The following is a 24,429-nucleotide window of genomic DNA, read 5'->3' as shown; positions in this document are numbered from 1 at the left end:
AACAGATTTGCTTATACAATATATATGTATATGTTTTAGAAACCAGAATAAAGAAGTGAACATTTCTACACTGATAGACTACCACATCTTTATTTCTCTGTAAATATTATATATTTATAGTTTGTCTAGTTAACTTCTTATTAACTGATCTATTTTTCATAAAAGCTCTAGAGCAGAGAAAGAGGAATTGACAGTATACTAACTTCACAAAAAGAATGAAATCTGAATACAGTGAGTAGTTATAAGAGGATAGCATATAGTATAGTTGTAAAGAGCTTCATCCTATAGACAGAACCTGGGTTTGAAGTTAAAGTAAGTCATTTAACCTTCCTGTGCCCCAGTTTTCTTTCTCTTCCCCATCCGTAAAATGGGGATATTGACAGTACTTACCTCATAGGATTGTGATGAGGATGAAATAAAGTAATCCACAGAAAGCATTTAGGCACTGTGCTCGGCATGTAGTAACAACTCGAGAGATGGTAGCTGCTACTATTATTTATGTTTTTGTGATGAGTCCTGCACACCAGAGTGCCCACAGTGCTGGACAGTACTACTGATTTCCTCAGTCGCGTGTGTTCCGAATGTGTGGAGTGACATCACCTCTCTTAAAAGGAGGCCTTCGGGTCCAGTCTGGAGAGGGAAAAAAGTTTCATAATTTGACTTTCTCTTCCTCACATTGACGTTTGGCTGATTGTTTTTGCACCAGAATCTTTTAATTGAAGAAATGTACAATTTCTTGAATATGTTAGCTGCCTTCGAACTTTGTAGCAAGTGTTGATTTCCTTTTTCAACCATTCAGTGATAAAAATGACTTTCTCTGAATTGGGTGCTTTTCGTTTGCTTATTTACAAATGCCATCACTAAGGTCAGTGTAACACTGGGAATAAGTCTTGTTAATGCAGGGAACACTGAAGATAAGCACTTTGACCTATTCTAAGTTTTATTTACTGATAAAATTAGCATTCTTCTCTTCTTTTGGGAACACACATCCTTTCTTTAGAAAAACTTGTTCTCCGTGGCCTTCCTACTCTAGCGCACCCTGCAGGGACCCTGGGGAATCACCAGAATTTTGCAGCTGGTACAAAACTGGAAATCCCCTTCAGTAGCAAAAGGAGCATTGATCGCATCCTGCCAGATCTTTAGAATCTTTAACTTTCATCATATTTCTCTGTTCTACATTTTTTTCCTTTAAAAATCCCAGGCCTCATTTTGAAGGCCCTTCAGTGGGATAAGAATCAGTGAGCTCCACCTAACTCTTTGAAGCTATGCCCAAGGTTAAACTTAGTGCTCCTATGTGAAACAATGTCATAGATTAAAGTCTGAAGCCTAAAACTACACAGCGTTTTCCCTCATTTAAAAAATCAGAACCATCAGTAGAATTTATAGACTGTCTTTGCGTCTTATGGAATTCCTTGAAGGTGCCTTATTTTAGCTAAAGTTACTAAATCCACGTTGATGCAGTAGTGTCTTGGGAACTCCTGTTGTGTCCTGAATTTATAGGAGAAAGAGTGATACTTTGAGAAAAAGAGAAAGTTCTGCTTGACATTGGTAATGAAAATGAAAGTAGAGTCCTATGATGCTCAAAATTAGATTTAATGCTACATCAAGGAGAGTTGAGAATAAAATGAATACAGTAATTTAGCAAAGTGAACAGTTTATTCAGGCTAGAGCTCTGCTTATTTACAACTGGGTGCTTATTTACAACTAATCATAAAGTATAGTTATTTTGTTCCATCACATCCAGATCCTAGTAGTTAGTTAGAAGTCAATGCTCCTTCTGCTAGCTCATTCACAATTGACCGTTAACTTTGTTACTTTAAATAATTACTACTTCAGTTTTTAGCTGTTCCCCCTTTTCTCTTGATATCCAAACACACTGAGAACAAGTTATTTGGAGCTTCATCTTACCAACCAGCATTTTTAAGGCTAAATTGGAATATTTGGGGACTTTAGGTAAAAACAATTAATGTTCCAAAGCCTCCTTTTGTTTAAATTTTTCAGTTTCAACTGAGATTCTCTCCTTTGAATTAGGAAAGTAGTTTATCAAAGTTATAAGATTTTGACTTCAACTTACATTAGGTTGTGAGGGCATGATCCTTAATTTTTCCACATTTGTGTACCAATTATTTAATTCACTATAGGGCAGATGAAAAATGCATTTCATATAGTTGGCATTTTCTTATAGAAACTGTTTTTAAAAATGTTCTAACTGTGAAGGTTGCTTTTTAAGTTTATGGTTGCATGTTAAGATAGTCTACAAGATCCACTTATTGACTACTCTGAGCAAGAATTGACCTATGACCAAAAAAAAAATCTCCATTTTCATCATTGTATATGAAACAAATGCTGTCAATATCTTCTTCCTATGAGTTAAGAGTAACTCTAAGAGTATGTCTGAGAGTCCACTTTTTAGATAGACAAGTCAGTTTAAATAACTTGGTGTATATGGCTTTAATTCAATTTCTGTTTTAGTCATAAAATTCTAAAAAAGTTGGCTTCTCTTGGTCTGCATTGAAATAATGTATGCTATGTTACATTTGTATTATAATGAGATGAAAAGCTTAATTTACTTTTTAGTTAGAGCAGTGAAGGAAAAAATGGCCAACAAATTGTTATCAAAATTTCTTGTATGCCTTCTACATGCCGGACACTGTTCTAGGCACCTGTGGGAAAGGAACTTATGCTCCCTGACCTCTTAATAGCTCGACTTGACACAGGAGAGGAGAGGGCACACATAGCAAAAGTTTACTACAGAGGGAGTAACCCGAGTTCCTCAAGGAAGCAGTTCATTTTGTAAGTGAAAACTGTGGTAAACAAACAGTGGGGGCCTAGAAACAGCAACAAAAATGTTCCCTTTTGATGTGTTAACACCCCACAGAGGACTCTAACAGTCCCTAATGCTTGTTTGTTTAATTAAAACCCCTCTACTCAGGGAACAGAAGGTCAACGAGCCGGAAGCTCAGCTGTTAGCCTGTTGTTAAGAGTTGAGCTTGTTGTTTTAGAAACTTGACCTTCAGTTATTGGGACAGTTAAGTGCTGATCTGAACTAAGGCAGCTTCGAAGTGACTGGGTCAGTGGTTTTGATCCTTTTTATTTTTGGTGGGACTCTGAAAACTGCGGACTCTCTTCTCCCAAGTGGTGCACACCCACACCCAATTCTGTACTTCATTTTCAATGGGCTTCCCTGGGGCACTTCTATGAGCCCTGGAGGAAGAACCTTCTCGGTTGGCCGTTGGCTGTAATGCAGCTGCTTTACTGAATATGTTTGCCTCCGTTCATCTTCGTCTTCTTGGGGTTCTCTGAACCTTGAGCCTACAGCCTTTTAAAGAGAATTTAGTAGCAAATGCCCATATATTGTGTCATGCCCTGCAACTTTGGCTTTTCCTTACCTGATTTAATGGACCTCTTCTCACATACGGAGACTAGAGGCTGTTCAAGTATAAATGTAGATCTTTAGGTTGAGAAACATTTCTTTCTTTCTGGTTTCTGATCTTCCTTATTGAGACATCTAGAAAATCCAACTTCCTCTGTTGATTTTTAAATGACCCAGGCTTTGCGCTTAAGGCATCAGTGAGAAAGTCTGTGTGATTTGACACTTGGCCCAAAAGTTCTCTCCTCCTGCCCACGTACAATTTAGCATTGAAACCTTTACCTATTTTATTACCAGTTACCAAAGCCCAGAGTGGTATGTTGCTGACTAAAATGAAAGCCCTCTGTGACCCAGGTTTGTGTGTGACCAGCTGTCACGGAGGTGGGAGGTGGTGAGAGGGACAGAGTTACATCCGTGATGATGATCAAGACTCCAGAGGTCAGCTGAGCCAAAGGAATTAATTTGTTCATTCACTCATCCAACAAATTTATTGTCTACTTTCTGTCAGACACTGTGCTAGATGTTGGGGGGAAAGTAATAAAAAGACAGATGAACAGCCTGCCCTTATAGAACTCATTGCCTATTGAGGGAAAAACTTTAATGAAAAGTACACATGTAAAATGATTCACTGCAACGAGTGTTATCGGGGAAGTACAGACAGATAGGAGAGCACGGAACGAGGAACCTGATTTAGATCAGATCGAGGAAAGCAAAGCTGTGGGACTAGATGGCTCAGTTGCAATGCTCCAAGCGAAACTTCACTCCTGAAAAAAGCGTTTGTATTCTGTCCCTCTAAATGTGCGCTTATTCGAATGTCTGAGATTTGAGTTTTAACATGCTTTCAAAGTATTGTGATACTCTGGAATCACGAGTCATTATCATTAGGATTTTTCAAGTTTCTTTTCTAATAATCTTTTTTTTTCTTCCTCCCTTACAGTATACACTTTGGAATTTCCTCCCAAAGAATCTATTTGAACAGTTTAGAAGAATTGCAAATTTTTATTTTCTCATCATTTTCCTTGTACAGGTAAGAGCAATATTAGAAACTTAATTACTTCAAATAAATTTTCAATCCATATCTAACCTTAAAATGCCCTGTGTTTAAAAAGTTGTTTCAGAATTTATTAGAGTCCGGTTTACTAGAGTACTAACATTACATTTTAAGATATATATATAATTTTATATATTTCTAAAGTAGCAGTTTTACTAGAAAACTTATTGAGTCTTCTTTACTTTTTTAAACACTTTCATGGATTTCATATGTCTTTATTCATCCTAGAAGAGCAAGTATTGTTAAATACAGTGGTATATATTGAAACTGGAAATAGTTCAAATTAAGAGTTTTACTTTGTTAAATGCCAGTTTCAGTTTAATTAGAAATTGATCACTTATCTTCCTGATGATGAGTTTTGCTCTTCCTCATTCATTTACTTTAAGGATGAAATCCTGGTACATTGATCTGCTTCTCTGTATTCTCTACTGGTGTTTTATGTTTTAAATTTTAGACATTTTAAATTGCATCTTCCATCCTTAAGTCTGTTAAAATCTTTCGCTTGCCAAAATTACCCCCTGAAAGTTTTACTACATTAAAGGTACTTTTTTCCTCATTTCATTTTATTAAATAAAGCAGAAACATCCCCATAAAATTGCTCAAATGCCTTGTTGATGTTAAGTGCTTCTGTTTATCCACTTTGAGGCTTTGAGTAAATGGTACTGTAATTGAATTAGGCCTGCAGCTTCAAATCAGTCTGGGTTGTGATATGGGAAAGAGCCAATTCTGATCTTGAATGATGGGGCATTTGAAAAGGAACTCCTAGATCGATGGTAAAATGTCTTACAGAGCAGCACAAAATAAACTACGTAGAGGATTATGGTCACAAGAGGCGGTCTACTTGGCATATAGCACATTTCAGTTCAGTTTGGCAAGCACCTACTGTGTGCTGCGCAGTGGTCCAGACACCAAAGATTTCAGCACGTACAATAAGGATTGAAGTATGGCTTTTCTACCCTTAAGGAATTTATTGTCATGGCCAAGACACGTATTCACTTAATTTAATGTGAAAGTCATAAAATTAGCATGAGCAAAATGCTATGGGGATACAGTGGAAGTTAAGATTGTTTTCTACCGAAGAGAAGCCCGAGAAGGCTTCAAAGAGTAGGTGACTTCTGAGTGGAGCCTTGAAGGCTGAGAGGGAGTTTACCTGGTGAAGAATCCAGATTGGTATCTCAGGCTGTGCAAGAAGGCACAGAGCCATGGAAAAGCAGATTGAACTCATGATCCTCTGTCCCTCAAATCTGATTCTCTTTCAGGATTTCCTGTTTCAGCGAATGACAATACCACCTACATAGCCATGTTAATCAGATACTTGGAAGACATCTCTAATCACCCCTTATGAGAAATTCCTTACCAGCCCTGCCATTTTTACCTCTTAAATATCTCTGGAACTTCTTTCTATATCTGCTGCTACCACCCTTGTCTAATCCATCATCTTTTGCCTGGATTCCTGCAGTAGCATCCTCAATGGACTGCCTAGCTCCACTTTTGTTCCCTTCCATTTCTTTTTCCATAAGGCATGTGGTTCTGTTCACATGACCTCTCCCTGAATAAAAGCTTCAATTATTTCCCACTGTTTGTGGGACAAAGACTGAACTTTAGCCTGGAGAGCTGTGCTTGGTCTGGCCCCTGTCTCCCTCTCCTGCCCTGTCTCCACCACACTCTGTCTTGCCCTGGGCCTCCTTTATTTCCTTACAGGTGCCACACTCCCTCCTACCACAGAGACTCTGTATACACTATTCACTGGGCCTGGAAACCCCTCCCTCCCAACTAGTTAACTTCTATTTACTCTTCACATCTCAGCGTCTCACTCGTTTTAGTATCTGGTTTTTATTGTAAGCTGCCAGCTATATGAGGGCAGGGACTTTTCTCCATCTTGCTTAAAATAAAGCAGCATCTCTAAGAGCCTGGCTCATAATAGCACAAAGGCTGACAGACTGGTACTCAACAAATAGATGGTAAATGAATGGATATGTTTCAGTTAATCCAAGCTGGGATGAAAACTAAGCCTAAGTTTAGAACTATTTTCTTTAACTTCTATGTGGATTACTTTTGTTTCAATGAACGTTAACATTCACTCTGCTACTGGAGCATGTTTTGTCTGCATTTCTGTCTGAAATGTTTGCAGCATGTAAGTGCTGCATCTGAGTTAGTGGCTTATTTTCATTTCACTTTCAATTTAATTTCTTTACCTAGGTCACAGTAGACACACCAACTAGCCCAGTTACCAGTGGACTTCCACTTTTTTTTGTTATAACTGTTACAGCCATCAAACAGGTAAATTTCTAATCCAGTTTCTAATTTACAGTTATGCTTGCATCTCAGTCCTGTCTGGTTTGAATTTCATTGTCAAGGCTCTTTTTTCATATTTGTTTAGAGTCAGTGTCCTTAATGGATTTAATTTAGATTTGGTTCTCATTGAAAACCTATTAAAATGATTGTAAGGTATATCTTTAATTTCTTTGCTCCTTTCCTCCTCAATATTTGTGTCTGGGATACAACCCTAAAAGAAGAGTAGTTGGAAGGTACAGCTCAGTAGGGAAATGGGAAGCGAATTTTTAACATGCGTTATATTTTTCAGCGTGCTGTGTCTGTCTGGAAAATTCCCATTATAGCGGACTTTCTTTACTGTTGCCTATAGCAGAGAACTCAAGAGCATAAAGACTTTTATTTTGTTGACTTTCCTGGTGCTGCTGAAGGGTGTGGTGGGTGGAGGAGACTTGATTCTTGTTTCTTGTCAAAGCTAACTGCCAGGGTTGATGAGAGTGCCTTTGAAAACTTCCAGATGAAATTGAAAATGGAGGGGGGAGGATATAGCTCAGTGGTAGAGCGCATGTTTAGCTTACACAAGGTCCTGGGTTCAATCCCCAGTACCTCCTCTAAAAATAAATAAACATAATTACCTCCCTCACCAAAAAAAATTAGAAATGGAAACAGGAAACTGGAGGTGAAGGGGTAGGTTAGACATGTTTATCATGTACTGGGAGAGCCCACAGGACCTGGCAAATGACAAACATATTTTTAGACCATACTTATCAAAGTACTTTAAAAAGTGTTCCAAGGAACTTCCAAAATGAAGGTTTGCTTAACAGTATTGGGAACATGGTTACCTTTCTTCTTGGGGTTATCTGGTCTTCTATCTTGCCTACCAGCAACTGCAGGAATATTTTATCAAGTGTTTGGTTGCTAAATAAAGACTTTTGAAATGTTAACTTCCTTTAGGATTATTTCCTTTAGCATCATAGAATTGCTGATTCCAAGAATAACCTGTATGGTTTTCAAAAGCTCTTAGTGGTTCATTTTACTCCCAATACTAGTTCGTGTTAGGGCCTTTCTTTCCTCAGTCACATCACAGAAAGTACCATATGAAGTGATCGCCTAGCATTGTCATAAAGGACAGAATAGACTGCATATATAGCACCTGAGAAAAAGAGAGAAGGCAATCAAGAGATTTTTTCAAACAGTTGTATTTGAAAAGGTGTAGACATTATTATAAAGAAAGAAAGCAAAGTGATGTAAAAAAGAAAGGAGGTCATGCTCAAACAAATGAACATCCTCCATCCTTTGTTCTTTTGGCTTAAATTTACTCTAGACCAAAGAAAGCCCAGAGAAAAATGAGCCCTGATTACTTTTAACTCTGAAAAATGAACGCTGATGTATATTTTCTTTTGTCACCAAGCCAATGGAGAAATTTAACTGTTGATCATAGTTTCTGGGCCAGAGTACTCCTAACTTGCCTTTTCTATTCTCTCTCCCTGGGGAGGAATTACATTCCCTTAGAGATGATCACTCCAACAGTCTACTGTGGAAGAATATATTTAAGGGTTTTGGTCTATAAGAAAATAAAAACCTAGAAAAGTGTTTTTTTCAAATTATTAAAAAGCAGAGAAAATTAATATTAACTTGAATAAGAGTAGACTTAGAAAAATAAATCATAGTCCTTCACAGTTGAAGAATATTGTTTGTAATTTAATGCCTGTATTTTTATTATTTTATTATTACTTTATTACCTGTAGAATGGAGGAACCTTTTAATACAGTAAAGCAATTTACCTAAGGTGTATTTTGAAAGCATATCTTAGTTTTTGCTGTAAAAACATAGTATTGTCTCTTTAGCATTCCAAGTTAAAATTAATACTGTAAGTATAAATATCTGCTGGTGACTCATAGTGAGGGCTATAGAAATTTATTAACAACTTTACTTACTTCATTATGTGAGTTGATGATGTCATTATTTGTATCCATCTAGGGTTATGAGGACTGGCTGAGACACAGAGCTGACAATGAAGTCAACAAGAGCACTGTTTACATTATTGAAAATGCAAAACGAGTGAGAAAAGAGAGTGAAAAAATCAAGGTAATAATTTTTTGTAGTTCATTCTTTTTTTTTTAATTGTAGTAAAAAGCACATAAAATGTACAATTCAATGGCATTTCGTACATTCACAGTGCTGTGCAACCATCAACACTATCTAGTTCCAGAACATTTTCACCACCCCAAAAGGGAAACCCCCATAGCTGTTAGTAGTCATAGTACATTCCTGCCTCATCCAGGCCCTGGCAACCACTAGTCTTCTTTCTGTCTCTGTGGATTTACCTATTCTAGATATTTCATATCAGTGGAATCAGGCACTATATGGCCTTTGTGCCTGGTTTTATTGTTCGGTTCTTGAGGTTCAGTCATGTTGTGGCAAGCATTTCTTTTCACGACTGAGTAATACTCCCTTGTGTGGCTATACCACTTTTTTTTTTTATTGAGTTATAGTCAGTTTACAATGTTGTGTCAATTTCCAGTGTAGAGCACAATTTTTCAGTTATACATGAACATACATATATTCATTGTCGCATTCTTTTTCACTGTGAGCTACCACAAGATCTTGTATATATTTCCCTGTGCTATACAGTATAATCTTGTTTATTCTATATATACGTGTCATCCATTCATCAGGTGATAGACATTTAGGTTTTTTCCACCTTTGGGATATTAGGAATATTGGTGGTATGAGAACATTCATGTATAAGATTTTATTTGAATACCTGTTTTCCATTCTTTTGGGTATATACCTAGGAGTAGAATTTGCTAGGTCCTGTGGTGACTCTATGTTAACTTTTTCACAAACTGTCAAACTGTTTTCCGTAGCAGCTTTGCCATTTTATATTCCACCAGCAATGTGTGATAGTTCCAAGCTATTGTTATTTTTTAATATCTCAGGCAGTTTAATTTTTTATTCAAATTAATCATTGTCTAGTATTACCCAATAAGATTTCTGTCGATAAATTTTAGCCTTGTCCACATCAAATAATACTTTTTGTTCTCAACAGATTTTGTTTTAACTAATAGTAAACTACTTTTTAGAGCAGTTTTAAGTCCACAGCAAAATTGAGCAGAAATTATGGACCTCCAGTGACACATCATTATCACCCAAAGTCAGTAGTTTAGGTTAACATTCACTCTTGGTGTTAGACGTTCCGTGAGTCTGTACACGTGTATAATGAAGTGTGTCAGCCATCATAGTGTCATACAGAACCGTATCACTGCCCTAACAATCCTCTGTGCTCTGCCTCTTCTTCCCTTTCTCCAACCTCAGGTCACCACCCTTCTTTTTCTTTTTTTAACTGTCTCCATAGTTTTGCCTTTTTCATAATGGCATGTAGTTATAGTCATACAGTATGTAGCTTTTTCAGATTTGGCTTCTTTCACTTAGTGATATTTATTTAAGCTTCTTCCCTCTCTTTTCATGGCTTGCTAGCTCACTTCTTTTTAGCACTGAATAATATTCCATTGTCTAGGGAGTGTGATTACTGGATCATATGGTAAGAGCATATTTAGTTTTGTAACAAATTTCCAGGCTGTCTCCGATGTCGATACCCATTTTGCATTCCCATCAGCAGTGAATGAGAGTTCCTGTTGCTCCACATGCTGGCCAGCATTTGTTGTCAGTGTTCTGGATTTTGGCCGTTCTAATGGGTGTATAGTGATACCTCATTTTTGTTTTAATTTGCAGTTCCCTAATGACATAGCATTAAAAGTGTTTTCTCTCATTTTTGTTTGACATGATGTTGAACATATTTTCATATGCTTACTTGCTGTTTGAATATCTTCTTTGGTGAGGTGTCTGTCAGGTCTTTTGTCCATTTTTTAATCAGATTGTTCGTTTCCAGATTGTTATTTTAAGAGGTGGTTGTTGTTGTTTTGTATTTTTGGATAGTAGTGCTTTATCAAATGAGTCTTTTACAAATATTTTATCCCAGTCTCAAGAGATTATTTATTTTTATTTTCTTTTGTCATTGTGATAAAAAACACATAAGACTAAATTTGCCATCTTAAATTAATCATTTTAAGTGTACAGTTCAGTAGTGTTAAGTATATTTACATTGTTGTACAACAGATCTCTAGAACTTTTTCATGTTACATGTAACACTGAGACTATATCTAATAAATACTAATTAACAGTGCCTCTAGCCCTTGCTAAATACTTTTCTACTATTTTGACTACCTAAGAGAGATACTTCCTCCCAGAGGGATCTAGTATTTGTCCTTTTGTGACTGGCTTATTTTGCTTAGCATAATGTCATCAAGGTTAATCTATGTTGTAGCATATAAAAGAATTTCCCCTTTTTTGAGGCTACACAGTACTCCATTGTATGCATATACCATATTTTCTTTATCAGTTCATCTCTTGATGGACATTTGGGCTGCTTCCGCCTCTTGGCTATGTGAATAATGCTGCAGTGAACACAGATGTACAAATAACTCTTCAAGATTCTGCTTTGAATTAAGTTAGGTAGTCAGAAGTAGAATTTCTGGATCATATGGTAATGGTAATTCTATTTTTAATTTGTAGAGAAACCTCCATAGTGTTTTATATAATGGATGCACAAGGCTTTCAACTTCTCTGCATCCTCTTTAGCACTTGTTATTTTCTGTTCTTTTTATAGTAACCATCCTGCTGGTGGGTGTGAAATGATCATCTCATTGTGATCTGGATTTGTATTTCCCTAATAATTTGTGATATTGAGCATCTTTTCATGTGCCTGTTGGCTATTTGTATATCTTCTTAGGAGAAATGTCTGTTCAAGTCCTTTGCCCACTTTTTAATCAGGGTGTTTATTGTTGAATTGTAGAAATTCCTTATATATTCTGGATATTAACTCCTTATCAGATACATGACTGGCAGATATTTTCTTCTGTTCTGTAGGTTGCCTTTTCACTGTTGGTTACTGACTTTGATGATGTAGTCTCATTTTCTAATTTTGATTTTTTTCCCTGTGCTTTTGGTGTCATGTTCAAGAAGTCATTGTCAAGTCCAGTGTCTAAAGCTTTTCCTTCATGTTCTTCTAGGAGTCTAATGGGTTCAGGTCTTAAATTTAGATCTTTAATTCATTTTGAGTGAACTTTTGTATATTATATATAAGGTAAGAATCCAACTTTATTCTTTTTCATGTAGATATCCAGTCTTCCCAAAACCATCTGTTGAAGAGACTGTCCTTTCCCCACTGAATGACCTTGGCACCCTTGTTGAAAATCATTTGGCCCTATGTGCAGGAGTTTATTTCTGGGCTCTCTATTCATTGGCCTATATAACTGTCTTTATGCTGTTGTTTTGTAGTATGTTTTGAAATCTGGGAATGTGCGACCTCCAAGTCTGCTCTTCTTTTTCAAGATTGTTTTGATGGGGAGAGTATAGCTCAATGGTAGAGCACATGCTTAGTTAGCACGCACTAGGTTCTGGGTTCAATCCCCAGTACCTCCATTAAAAATAAATAAATAAGTACATCTAATTGCTCTCACCCCAAGAAAAATTTTTTTTAAAAGATCATTTTGGCCATTCAGGGTCCCTTGAGATTGCACATTAACAGTATTAAGTCTTTCAAACTATGAACATGAAATGTCTTTTCATTTATTTGTGCTATCTTCGTATGCTTTTGTAGCTTGCTTTTGTAGCACTGCTCTTGTAGCTTTCAGTGTAAAACGCTTTAACTTCTTTGGTTAAGTTTGTTCCTAAGTATTTTATCCTTTTTGATGCTATTGTAAATGAGATTGTTTTCTTAATTTCCTTTTTGGTCTGGTCATCATTAGTGTGTAGCAATGCAACTGACTTTTGAGTGTTGATTTTATTTCCTGTAAATTTGCTGAATTCATTAGTTCTAACATTTTTTGGTGTGGAATCCTTACAGAGCTTTTTACATATAATATAATATCATCTGTGAACCAGGATAATTTTACTTCATCTTTTACAATTTGTATGCCTTTTTTTCCTTGTCTAATTTCTCTGCCTATAACTTCCAGTACAATGATTAATAGTGCTGGAGTGGGCAGCCTTGCTTTTTTTTTTTTCTGATCTTAGAGGTAAAGCTTTCAGTCTTTCCCCATTGCATATGATGGTAGCTGTGGGCTTTTCATATACAGCTTTTTGTTATGTTGAGGTCATTTCCTTCTTTTCCTACTTTATGAAGTGTTTTTATCATGAAAGGCTGTTGAATCGTGCCAAACGCTTTTTCCTGCATTGATTGAGATGATCATAATGGTTTTTGTCCATTGTTTATGTGTTACAATACATTTATTAATTTTCACATATATCCTTGGATCCCAAAGATGAATCTCATTTGGTCATGGTGTATGATCATTTTAATGTACTCTTGAATTTGGTTTGGTAGCATTTTGTTTAAGACTTTTTGCATCAGTATTCCTTAAGGAAATTGGTTCATAGTTTTCTCATAGTGTCTTTTCCTGGTAATGGTATCAGGGTAATGCTGGCCTCATAGAATAAGTTTGAGGATGTTCCCTTCTGTTTGATTCTTTAGAAGAATTGGGAAGGATTATTATTTCTTTAAATGTTTGGTAGGATTCTCCAATGACATCATCTGATCCTAGGCTTTTCTTTTTGGGGAGGTGTTTGGTTCCTGCTTCAATCTGTTTCTTCATGATTCAGTTTTGATAGGTTGTTATGTTTCTAGATATTTATCCATTTCTTCTAGTTTATCCTATTGGGAGGATTTGTAATTGACTATAACTGTCATAGTCTCTGATAATCTTATTTCTCTGGTATCAGCTGTGATGTCTTCTCATTTTTAGCAGTTTGAGTCTTTTTTTTTCCCTTAGTCTAGCTAAGGGTTTGTCAATTTTGTTGATCTTCCAAGGTATTTTTAAAAGAATATTTCTGTATGAATATGGATTAAAGTATGAAAGCTAATTGAAATCAAGATCCCCAGTAAAAGAGAAGATGGGTAGAACAGAAAGAGAAGAAGGTAGGTGAAAATACCATTCCAGAATGATTTGGGGCTGTGGTTTGAATTCATTAAAAATGATCATCTACTCCCTATACTTTCATCAAGTATTATTACTGCTGAAATATTTATTAAATACTCAGGAATAAGTTCTCCATATCCCCAGCAATAGGTAAATTGTCTTGTAGCCTCTTATAGTAATGATGGGAGGAAAACTGCAGAGTGGGAGGGTTACCTGAGTTTGACATAGAATGTCTTTCCTTCACTCTTTTTTCTTTTCTCCATTCTCTGCATCCCAGAGGGGAAGACTGCATTATGAACTAGAATGGTCAGGATCTGAAGTTTCCAAGCCAGTCATAGAAACTCAACTTTTTGTTCAGCACAAGAACCCAAGGGCAGACTAAATGATTCATAGCAGTAAATCTGTTGCTCCCAGGGCAGTAAGTAAAATTGTAAAGCAAGTAAAAGTCTCCCACATCTTTCCCTTTCTTTCATTTCATCTTTCTGATTTTGCTGTCACCCCAACTGACTTAGAAGGACCCCTATCTTCCACCTTCCCTTCACCAAGCCACTTTGCCTTGAGGCTGACTTCAGCCAGGTATAGTCTTAATTACATCTGTTGATGCTGTTGTGTGAACTGCTATTTGAGCCTTTCCTGGAGTATTTGTGTGTGGAAAGAGATGCTTATAAACTCAAAGTGTCTAAATGTTTGATTGCTTGGCTGGAGAGTGCAGGGACTATTAATTATTGAGCAGGAGAGTGATTTGTTCTGTATCCTCAACACAATGGGAACATTTTGAAGGCTTTCAAAGCTAGGGAGTGACTTGATCTTACTTTAAAAAAAAAAAAAGACAGCTCTGGAAAGTTAGCAAAGTAGAGGCATGAACAAGAGTGGAATCAGGGAAACCAGTTAGGTGGCTACTGCCATAGTATAAGCAAAAGATAATACGAGCTTATATTATGATGATAGTGTAGAGATGACAATAAAAATAGTTGTTAACATTTATTGTTACATAAATAAGCCAGGCACTCCCTTTTACGTACTATTAACTCACTTAATCCTTACTTTACAACAGTCCTATAAAGTAGGTACTTTTGCTATCTCTACAAATGATGCAACTGAAGCACAGGGAGGTTAAGAAACTTGATCACAACTAGTAAATGGGGAAGCTGGGATTTGAATGGAAACAAGTCTGATGCAAAGTTCATGCTCGTAACCACAACTTTGTCTCTATATATATACTTAGGATACCTTTTGTTTTGTTTTGTTTTGTTTTGTTTTGTTTTGTTTTGTTTTGTTTTGTTTTGTTTTTAACTGACAGATCCTGCCTCAGGTTTATTTGCACAAACAGCACAGGTAGACATGAGCCCCATGCAGACAGCAGCCTAGGGGTCACATTAGTCCTTATATCCTCACATCAGTAGATGAAAGCCTCTACTCTGGAGCTTTTGTGGGGGCCTGGGCGCCTTTGGGAGACTGAGACTGAGCCTGAGCCTGAGCCTGAGCCGGAGCTGCAGCTGTGACCTTGGTCTGAGCCTTGGCCTTGGCCTTTGGCCAACAGAGCCTGAGACCCTTGAGAATGCAGGCACAAGCACATCTCCTGAGCTTGGGGTGAGCAATGCAGGCAAGTCAACTGAGCCTGCGGCTGCTGTCCTTTGGGATCTTGGGCTTGACCTCCTTGGGCTTTCCGAGAGCCCTGACAGCCTCAGCACGTGCGCTCATGGCCTTGGCGTTGTTGGCCTGCATCTGCTTCAGGCCCTTCTTGGTGTGCTTCTTGGCAAAGCGCATGTTCCTCAGGAACTTGGGGTCCACCCCCTTAAGAGATTCATATCGTTGTGATCGGGGTTTTTTGATGCCGTTTCTGTGCCTGGGACTGGTTGTGTGTGGTGTGGTTCTTCGACTTGGCCATGTCTGCACCAGAGCCGGGAGATCCAGGATACTTTTTGGAGGTAGAGGATGGACTTGTTGATGTTATTTGATGAAGGGAGTGAGAAACAGAGCAAAAAGGAATAAAGATAGCCTCCTTGGTTTTGGCCTGAGTAGCTAGATGCATTATTAAATAGTGCTGTTCAACAAAATGCTGGTGCTGTTAAATCAGATGGTGAAGACTGGGTGAAGAACAGGTTAGGAAGAGAGGAGGGAGTGAAAGGAAATCAGGAATTCAGTTGGACCATGTTAATTTTGAGATACCTATTAGACATCTAGATGGAATTGTCAAACCTGGAGCTCAGAGATGTTTTAGGTGGAAACAGAAATTTGGCTGGAATCATATAGAACCTAAGGAAGTGAAATAGGCCTTGAAGAATTCCAATGGAAACACACAGTTATTTGTGAGGGAGACAGTATCGATTTTGGCATTAGAAACATTGGAATTCTTCAGGTTTACTGATTTTCTCCTTTGTTGTATCCAGTCTGCTGATGAGGCCATTAAAGAAAATCTTTATCTCTAATATCTTGTTTTTCATTTCTGACTTTTCCATTTGCTTTTGGGGGGGGGGTAGTTTCTGTCTCTCTGCCCAAATTCATCATCTGCATATGCATGTTATTTGTCTTTTCTGGTAAATACTTTAATATCTTAATTATAGCTATTTTTATATTCCTGTTTCATAATTCCAAAATCTGAATATTTCTAATGCTGGTCGTGTTGACTCTTTTGTCTTTAGATGATAGGTCACTTTTGTCTTGGTTTTCTGCATCTCTTTTTTTTTTGTTTTAATGGAATTTTGGACAGTGTATGTAAAGAATGCTAGAGACTGATGTAGGTCAACAGTGTGTTCTGAAATGGGCACATCTCTTCTGTCAGCCCATTAGTGTTGGGGGTTGAGTTAGCCTAGTCAGGAGCTGGCTGGCTTTGGTTTTTGTAGTAGCTGTTGATACTTTCAGCCCACCATTGGACTTTATAAATTCCTAGAGTGCCAGATAGCCATCACTTTACATGGGATCCTGGATGTCAGAGGGTTTTTCTCCGTGTTCTGATCCACTCTCTGCTTTCAGCAGGTCCTACATCCCTGAGACATAGTGAATGCCTCTCTCTGCGCTTTCTCCTCTCCCAGTGACAGATTGCTCTTTCTTGTTATTCACTGCAAGGCTCCTGGTGGGAACAGAGTAGCTTCTTGGTTCTCCTGCTCTGTCTCAGTATTAGGCAGGTTTTATGCACCTTTGCCTCAGGGTGGAACTTTCTCAATACTCTCCCCCGCCTCCACTGCAACCTCGTGGCAGCTGAACTCTGCCTTTTATCAGTACTGGGCCAGTATGAGTGGGCTTCCTGTCCCATCCCCAGCAGCACGTGGCTTTGCTTCCATCTCTCCTCTAGCAGTAGTCATGTTTCCCTGAGACTGGGCTGGATTGGGGGGGTGGGGCGCGTTTCTTGCCTTTTTCCTAGACACAGATGGCTTTGGCCTCATATGAGGCAAGTGTCCACAGCTCTGGCATATTTTGTGTCTGTTCTCCACAGCAGTCAGTCACGACCTGCCTGCCTGCACCAGCGAGGAAGGCTCTGTAGGTCTCCTGTCCTCACGGTTTTTCATGAGCACCCACTGGATGCTGACAGAGAAAGAGCTGTTGGTGGTTATGGTCTCCTCTTTTCTCCCAGGCTGCCAGGGCTTTAAACTGTCACGTTAGCTCCTACCAATCGTTTTACGATTGATTAAAAATCTAGTTCTTTTCTTCTTACGCACTTTTACAGCAGCCATCTCTTCCTCCTGTGCTTTGTCAGCTGTGAAACAGTTTACGTCTCCTGTCTCTCCTCAGAGGGACTTTTCACCTTTTGAAATTCAGTTTAGTTGGTTGCCCTGAAACCATAGCTCTCTGCTAAACTCAAACAAAATATGATTCTCTTGATTACCTGGCTTTTTCTAATATTTATGATGAGGGATAGTCATGTCTCTTGTGGCTTTGAACATGCTAAGTGGAAACAGAGCTCCAAAGTTGATTGTCTAACTGGACCATGTTGCTCCTTTTCTTTAAAAGCCCTTTCCCCATTCCCCTTGTCTTCAGGATGAAGCCTGCACTCCTGAGCCTTACCTGTCAGGCTTTTTGTGATCTGACCCCTGTCCATCTTACCAGCCTTAGCTTGCACTCCAGATGCAGAGACCTTTATGGTCCATACCTGAACGAATTGTAAAGGTTATAGAAGAAATTCTGTATGTGGTTTTTATTTATCAGTGCTGAGAATCATCTTCCATCCATTAATGAGCATTTCCTTCTTCTAAGATGCTTTGTGATTTTCTTTGTCAGAAACAGACATGCAGACATAGTAAGCAATCTTATGGTTACTGGGGGAAGGGAGATGGGAAGGGATAAATTTGGGAGTTTGAGATTTGCAAATGTTAGCCACTAAATATAAAAATATATTAAAGAAAAAAAAGTTTTTTCTATATATCACAGGGGACTATATTCAATATCTTGTAATAACCTTTAATGAAAAAGAATATGAAAAGGATTATATGCATGTATATGCATGACTGGGACATTGTGCTGTATACCAGAAATTAACACATTATAACTGTACTTCAATTAAAAAAAAGATTTTGTTTATTTTTCTTCTGTGTATTTAAGCATAGGTTTCGGTTTTATGTAAGCAACATAAGTGTTTATGTAAGTGAGGAAAGAAACAGCCAACAAAATATTATTTACAGATTAGTTCCATTATTGATGCTGTTTCTCTTGACTACTGATTAAGATTGGCAGAGAAAATAAAATTGTTCCTGAAATTGATCTTGAAATCCTGATCTTCTGCCAAATTATGTAGCAAAGAGAAGGCAGGTGTATATATATTAGTTCAGCATTTCACAATCAGTATGTCCAAGTTGGTGGGCCAGATGTTGATTCCCTTCTAAAGTGGGTTGTTTTCTGCCACCAGCAGCCTCCTCCCTTTATCTGGGGTGCTGTACAAAAGTGTTAATTATTATTTTCTCTGTGTGCCACGGTGTGAAGAATGTTGGGATGCGTTGGACTGAATTATTCCTTTCCTTCTTTCAAAAAAATTGTTATGACTATTCATAAGTTGAAAGTAAAGTAGTTGCAGAGTATTGGTAATAATTATAATTATCAACTATTAGATGGTGAAGGTGTACCAGGCACTTTGTGAAACACTTTACCTGTATCCTCATTTCGTACTCAAACCAATCCTATGGGGTAGTTGCAGTCTAGTTGTGAAGATCTATGTTTTAATCATTATGATTTATTTCCTACATTATTTAATTATCTGCACTAGAAATTGTTCATGATTTCTTCTCTCATGTTTTTCCTCTACTTGAGCTTTGCGTACTTGCTGACAGCAGAATTGTTGGAAAGTGACCTATTTGAAAAAAAGGGTTTTTTCAAATGTTACAGGAAAAATAAACACCTCTTCAACTGAGATTTTCTGAGCACTGAAGAAAGAACTGTCACCCAGCAATAACAGCTATTATCACATGGAAGGCAAAGCATTTTGAAATATTTATCCCTGATACAATGTGGGGGTGTGGCTGCCCAGTGTTCATGAAATGTTCAAGTTAAGATGTGTAGATTTCCTTGATTGATTGATGATGTGATAATGATCACTCTCTTATCAAACACCAATTCCAGAAAAATGAAAGAGCAAAAGAGTCCCTGGGTGCTAAAATCATTTATTAGAGATTAAAGTTCAACTAAGGTCATCTGAAAACATGAGTCCTTGTGACCTTAAGGGCGATTCAGAATGTTGAGTAATATTCTTTTATCACCTTTCGTGTGGTATAGGATTCTGAGCCCCAGAGAGGAAGAGGTCTCTTGCTACTGTTTTGACTTTGAGATACAATAAATGCTTTGTTTGGAATTAGAAATGTTTATATTTCTTTTTCTCTCTATACTAGGTCGGGGATGTAGTAGAAGTACAGGCAGATGAAACCTTCCCCTGTGATCTTATTCTTCTATCATCCTGCACAATTGATGGAACCTGTTATGTTACTACAGCCAGTCTTGATGGGGAATCCAATTGCAAGGTAATGGAGACGGGCTCAGGATGGTTAATCATACTCCTTCCCACTGCCCCTAATCTTTTATCTTATTTTTTTCTACTTGTGTATGTTTTGTATTTGAAGACAGCTTTTATATAATTGTCTTTGAACTTCTAAGCAGATACTCAACTTTGGGGGAAAGGGTGGTGTTGAGTGAGGAAATCCACACCCCAAATAAAAGCCACCACATTTTTTATGGCACTGCTTGCATTTAATATTGACATTAACCCATTCAGTATTTTATTTAGGCTTTTAAAAAAGAGAGTAGTCATAGGCTGAAACTATATAGCTATAAAAATAACTTCACCCTCAGGTACTCTAACCTTACAGTTTGATCTATTTTTATTTTAAAGTGAGGAGTATCTTCTTTAAAAAAATGTTTATTCCTGGCATATAGAAAGTCTAACCTGGAGTAGTTTGATTACTTTTTTAAAATACCTTAGGGTTTAGTTTGGCAAATATTTTCTTTATTGCAAGTAGGAAGAATTATAAATGTTAGAGTAAATTTGTTCAACCAGAGGCTACCTTACTTCCCTGGTACCTCAGGGCACAGTCAGTTCTTGGCTATCTTCCAGAGCTCCACAGGGCTAAAGATGTAGCCTCTATACGCTGCCTGTAAGGAAGGGTACGCATGTACTCACCTCTGTGTGTATCCTTGAGGGCTTTCCTCTGCCGGTTTATTCCATCTGGAGTTGAGGACCAGGACTCAGTATGTGGAAAAGGAACTTAAATGCCTATTAGATAACTAATTTTGTACTTCACATGCATAGTGATGAACTAGTTCCATTTAAACTGTTCAAAAACAAAGTTACATTTGACGGAATGTCAAGATAAAACTCAAGAAATCGACCTGAAGATTCCCTGATAGGGGAAAAAGTTGTTTAGAAGAAGAAAACTTTCAGGTGGCTTCTTTTTTCAATTAAGTTGATCAGATCAAATCACCTAAAAGCACATAGGTTTTCAAAGTCAGGAGACAGTTTTAAATATAGCTCAGCCAGATCCATAATATTCTCCGAAGACTGTGCAACAGCTTTCCCTTCTGCGTAAGTGGTGCAGTCTTTGAGTCTGCATTAGCCTTTCCTTGTTGATTTATAAATGGGTTCATTGGAGTTGCCTTGAGTTCTGGGTCAATGAAGTACATGGTATACATTAGAATATTCTGTCTGACTAAAGCAAGACACATCATCTCCCTGCTCCTCATATGAATTGTAGCCACTTGGAGCATTTTCAAGATCATTAATTATGCTATTTGTGTGATGGGAACTATATTTTTCTTTCTGCTGGCAAAACATTAGCATTCTTATGACCAAAAGGGTTATGTTCAATTCTTACATGTATGTTAACATCGCCATACACTATGGTGAGCAAAATAATAGGTCACACTTCTATAAATAAGAGGAAAACATAGATGAATTAAATTTTTCATGGGGTTTTCAGTTAATTATATGCATGCTACAAATGGAATTCTCTGCTGTCAGCATCAAGAAAAGCTTTTAGTTTTCTCATTATCTTTAAAATCCCTTTGCAGCAGGGTTATATTTCTAATTATTTGCAATATATTTTAAGAATAATACTGTAAAATTTATTTAGTGGGAAATATGCGTCAATATTTATATTCTGCCAAAACCTTTTACTAGAAATAGACTGTGTTCCTGAAATCAGGTGGGTGTACGATTACACTTTTTTTTGGCTGTTTTTGTTTTTTCTTCTGCTTTCATCTAGACACATTATGCGGTACGTGACACCATTGAACTGTGTACAGCCGAATCCATTGATACCCTCAGAGCAGCAATTGAATGTGAACAGCCTCAGCCTGACCTCTACAAGTAAGAATTACCTGCATTTTACTGCCGTCTGATGGCTTTGCTTCTCTTTGCCACTAGTACTGCAAAGAAACACCCACCACTTACCAGCCTCCTTTCATTTGTGTTTTTATGAGCTGTTTCTTCCTTCTGGCAGGGAAATGAATCAAATCAGCCTCGTTCACTACCAGCCTAAGATAAATCATTGTGGGCCCAGGCATCTTACTTGTGGTTTTTCTTTTATTATTGTTATTTGTAAACAGGGTCATCCATCGAATTTTAAGATTGTTTCCCTAGAAAGCTGATATATCAGACTCATGCATTAACCAGCATTAATTAAAACAAAAATAAACCACTTTATGTGTCATTCAACATTAAAGAGAGAAAACAATAGGGGGCCATGCCATTAGTAGGCACTCTATCCTTTTTTTTCACGATCATGATAAACTGAGTATTACAAATAGGCTGTTTCTTGTCAATAGTAAACAGTTAAGTTGAGGGACCAGTGAAATGGTATGATTCCCTCTATTTTGCTATATTTAAGCTTCCTGGAATCAATTTGCTGATTCACAGTCATAGTGGGTTTTCAAAAATTTGGCATTTGGTTTTTAAGACTGGTTAGTTTGGTTAATTAGGGCATGGTGTTAAGGAGGGTTAAATAACAGGTTTTATCCCCAAGTGAGCCAATTAATTTTGTTCTAGGCCACCATTACAGATGGCATCCGTTACCCATGCCAGCCATCTTGTTAATGAATGCTGTGGGTCATATGGGAGACCAAATGGTTGGATGTGGCTTACAACAACGCCCAGTAGTGGAAAAACAAAGTATTCATCCTGCTATAAGGATGATACCCTCCCTCCTTTCCATCATTCCTTCTTTCCTTTTTCCCTTCTGTATCCACCTTGATAGTAGGAACTTAGGATCACAAAGCAAAACAGCTGTTCTCTGCCATTCGAGAGTTCACAGTTTGCAAAAGGGATAAAACTGTAAAGCTAGGCCTTTACAGTACAGTGAGATAATAAAGGTGAGTAAAAGGCTCATGGAATCACAGAAGAGGGAGTGACTGATTTTGCCTGAGTTAGAGAATAATATACATCCTTGCGTATTTGTGGGGTAACTCCTAGATTTTTCAGTTACCTTACGTGTGAAGGAGATGTTTAGTGCAGAGAAGGTTATTCTTAATTTCTCTAGACTAGTTTGAATACCCTGGCTATGTGACTTCAGAATACCTTACACTTCTCCCCACCCTAGTGGGCATCACTTACACATTGTAATTGCCTTTTTTCTTGTCTGTTTTGGAGCAAGGAACACGTTTTTCTTGGTTATCAGTATATCTCCAGCACCCAGCACAGTACTGGTGCAGTTAATACAAGGTGAATGAATGAGCAGACCTTCATATTTTGTGTATATAGTAATAATTCTTCAATTTTTCTGAAAGGAATTATAACATAAATTATAAACTACTCATGACATTCTTGTTAAGGAGGGTTAAGGCCTCTTTATCCCATTTTTTGGAACTGCAGATTACTATGTGCTTAGTCATATTAAGTGATCAGACCAAGTTCAGTATTGAGCTGCAAGACACAGTTGGGGACTTTCCAAGATGGTGATCAAGTGTTCCCTGAGACTAATGTGCTGGTTCTCAAAGGGTGATCCCAGGCCAGCAGCACCAGCAGCACCTGGGAACTTGTTGGAAATGCAAATTCTTACTAAGCTTGGGAATGGGGTGCAGAAATCAGTGGTTTAATAAGCCCTCCAGTGATTCTGTTGCATGCTCAAGTGAATGAGCTCCTGAACTAATGGTTTTGAAAATTAGATTTTAGCACCAGAAACCTTTCTTCACATGAATGTAAAATAGAAGCCCATTATCTATATAAAGTATAAACGAGGGGGGGAGTTGTGTGCATGCACAATGCCAAGTAGATCTTGAAAATCAACTTAGAATTTTTGTTTCCATTCTTATAATCCATAATATTTTTTAAATTAGATGAAAATGTTACGTACCTTATTGGTTCAACACAACGTTTTTTCCCCCCAGAAATAAAATAGGCTTTTGTAGTTCATTCAGTCTCATCTCTTACTGTATTATTTGTATTTTGATTCATTCCCATCTTTGGGGTATATAGATTTTATCTGGATATGGAAGACATGTGTGCTACTATGTTCTTTTTGCAGGTTTGCTGGCCGAATCAATATCCGTAATAATAGTCTTGAGGCCGTTGCAAGGTTAGTTTGTTATTCCTTTAATCTGTCCTTTTGGGGGTAGAAGTGTTTCCTGTTTAAGCCCATTAAAATAGCTAAATATTTTCCTTTCTAGAAAAGGGTAAAGGTGAATAAACCTGGAGTAAAACCACTCAGGATCCCTCTGATGGGACTTAAGGAACCAGCCTTGTGGTTGGTGGGGCTGTGGTGGCAGAGGCTCTTGAGTGTGTGTGTCCTGGGAGGGGGTGGTGTTGGAAGTGATGCTGAGGGTTTGGGACTATCTGTTCCAAGCACTGTATTTATTGTCTTTGGTTGTGCAGTGCCTGACAGTATTGGAAGTATACCTGGAGAACAGTGTTTTAAGGGAGAGTAATTTAGGGACTAGACAATAGACAAAATGCTGGGAGAATGACTTGAACTTAAGTAAAATAAAAGGCTTAATCATTTATAATGAAACAGTTCATATATAAAGGGATGTTTTCTTCCCTCTTCTATCACCTAGTTAGTTATCCCAGCTTTTCCACTTGGCCTTTATAGCCAATACTCAAAAGGAAGTTAAAGACACACCGGGTGTCCAGTGATCTCCCACAAGGCGGGTTTATGCTCTATAAATAAGTCAGTGTGTCTTTCCTGCCTTGACAGTTGCTTTCCCAGTCTTTTACTGTCACCTTTTCTTTCCATTTCTTGCTGTCTGTGACTCAGTCCTTTTCTTTCTGTGTGTCTCTTTACCTCTGTTTGTTGCTGGCGACTCCTGCCTGTACTGTGTGTGCCCCCATCTGTTCTGTACCTTCAAGT

General features: G+C 37.7%; 1 protein-coding gene across 10 annotated transcripts in view; it reads left to right on the top strand.

The window, feature by feature from the left end:
- Nucleotides 1-24,429, top strand: part of ATP11C (ATPase phospholipid transporting 11C (ATP11C blood group)) — a 152,544-nt gene that overhangs the window by 72,330 nt on the left and 55,785 nt on the right. For all 10 annotated transcript variants that reach the window (XM_045514912.2, XM_074359926.1, XM_010952532.3 and 7 more), the window contains 6 exons: nt 4,308-4,397; nt 6,621-6,701; nt 8,673-8,780; nt 19,486-19,614; nt 21,352-21,455; nt 23,608-23,658. In XM_045514912.2, the coding sequence (XP_045370868.1) occupies nt 4,308-4,397; nt 6,621-6,701; nt 8,673-8,780; nt 19,486-19,614; nt 21,352-21,455; nt 23,608-23,658 (563 nt within the window). The remainder of the gene's footprint in view (nt 1-4,307; nt 4,398-6,620; nt 6,702-8,672; nt 8,781-19,485; nt 19,615-21,351; nt 21,456-23,607; nt 23,659-24,429) is intronic.

Source organism: Camelus bactrianus, chromosome X (assembly GCF_048773025.1).
Source record: "Camelus bactrianus isolate YW-2024 breed Bactrian camel chromosome X, ASM4877302v1, whole genome shotgun sequence".
Classification (NCBI taxonomy): Eukaryota; Metazoa; Chordata; class Mammalia; order Artiodactyla; family Camelidae; genus Camelus; species Camelus bactrianus.
Note: the sequence above shows the minus strand (reverse complement) of the source record. Positions and strands in the feature narration are given on the sequence as shown.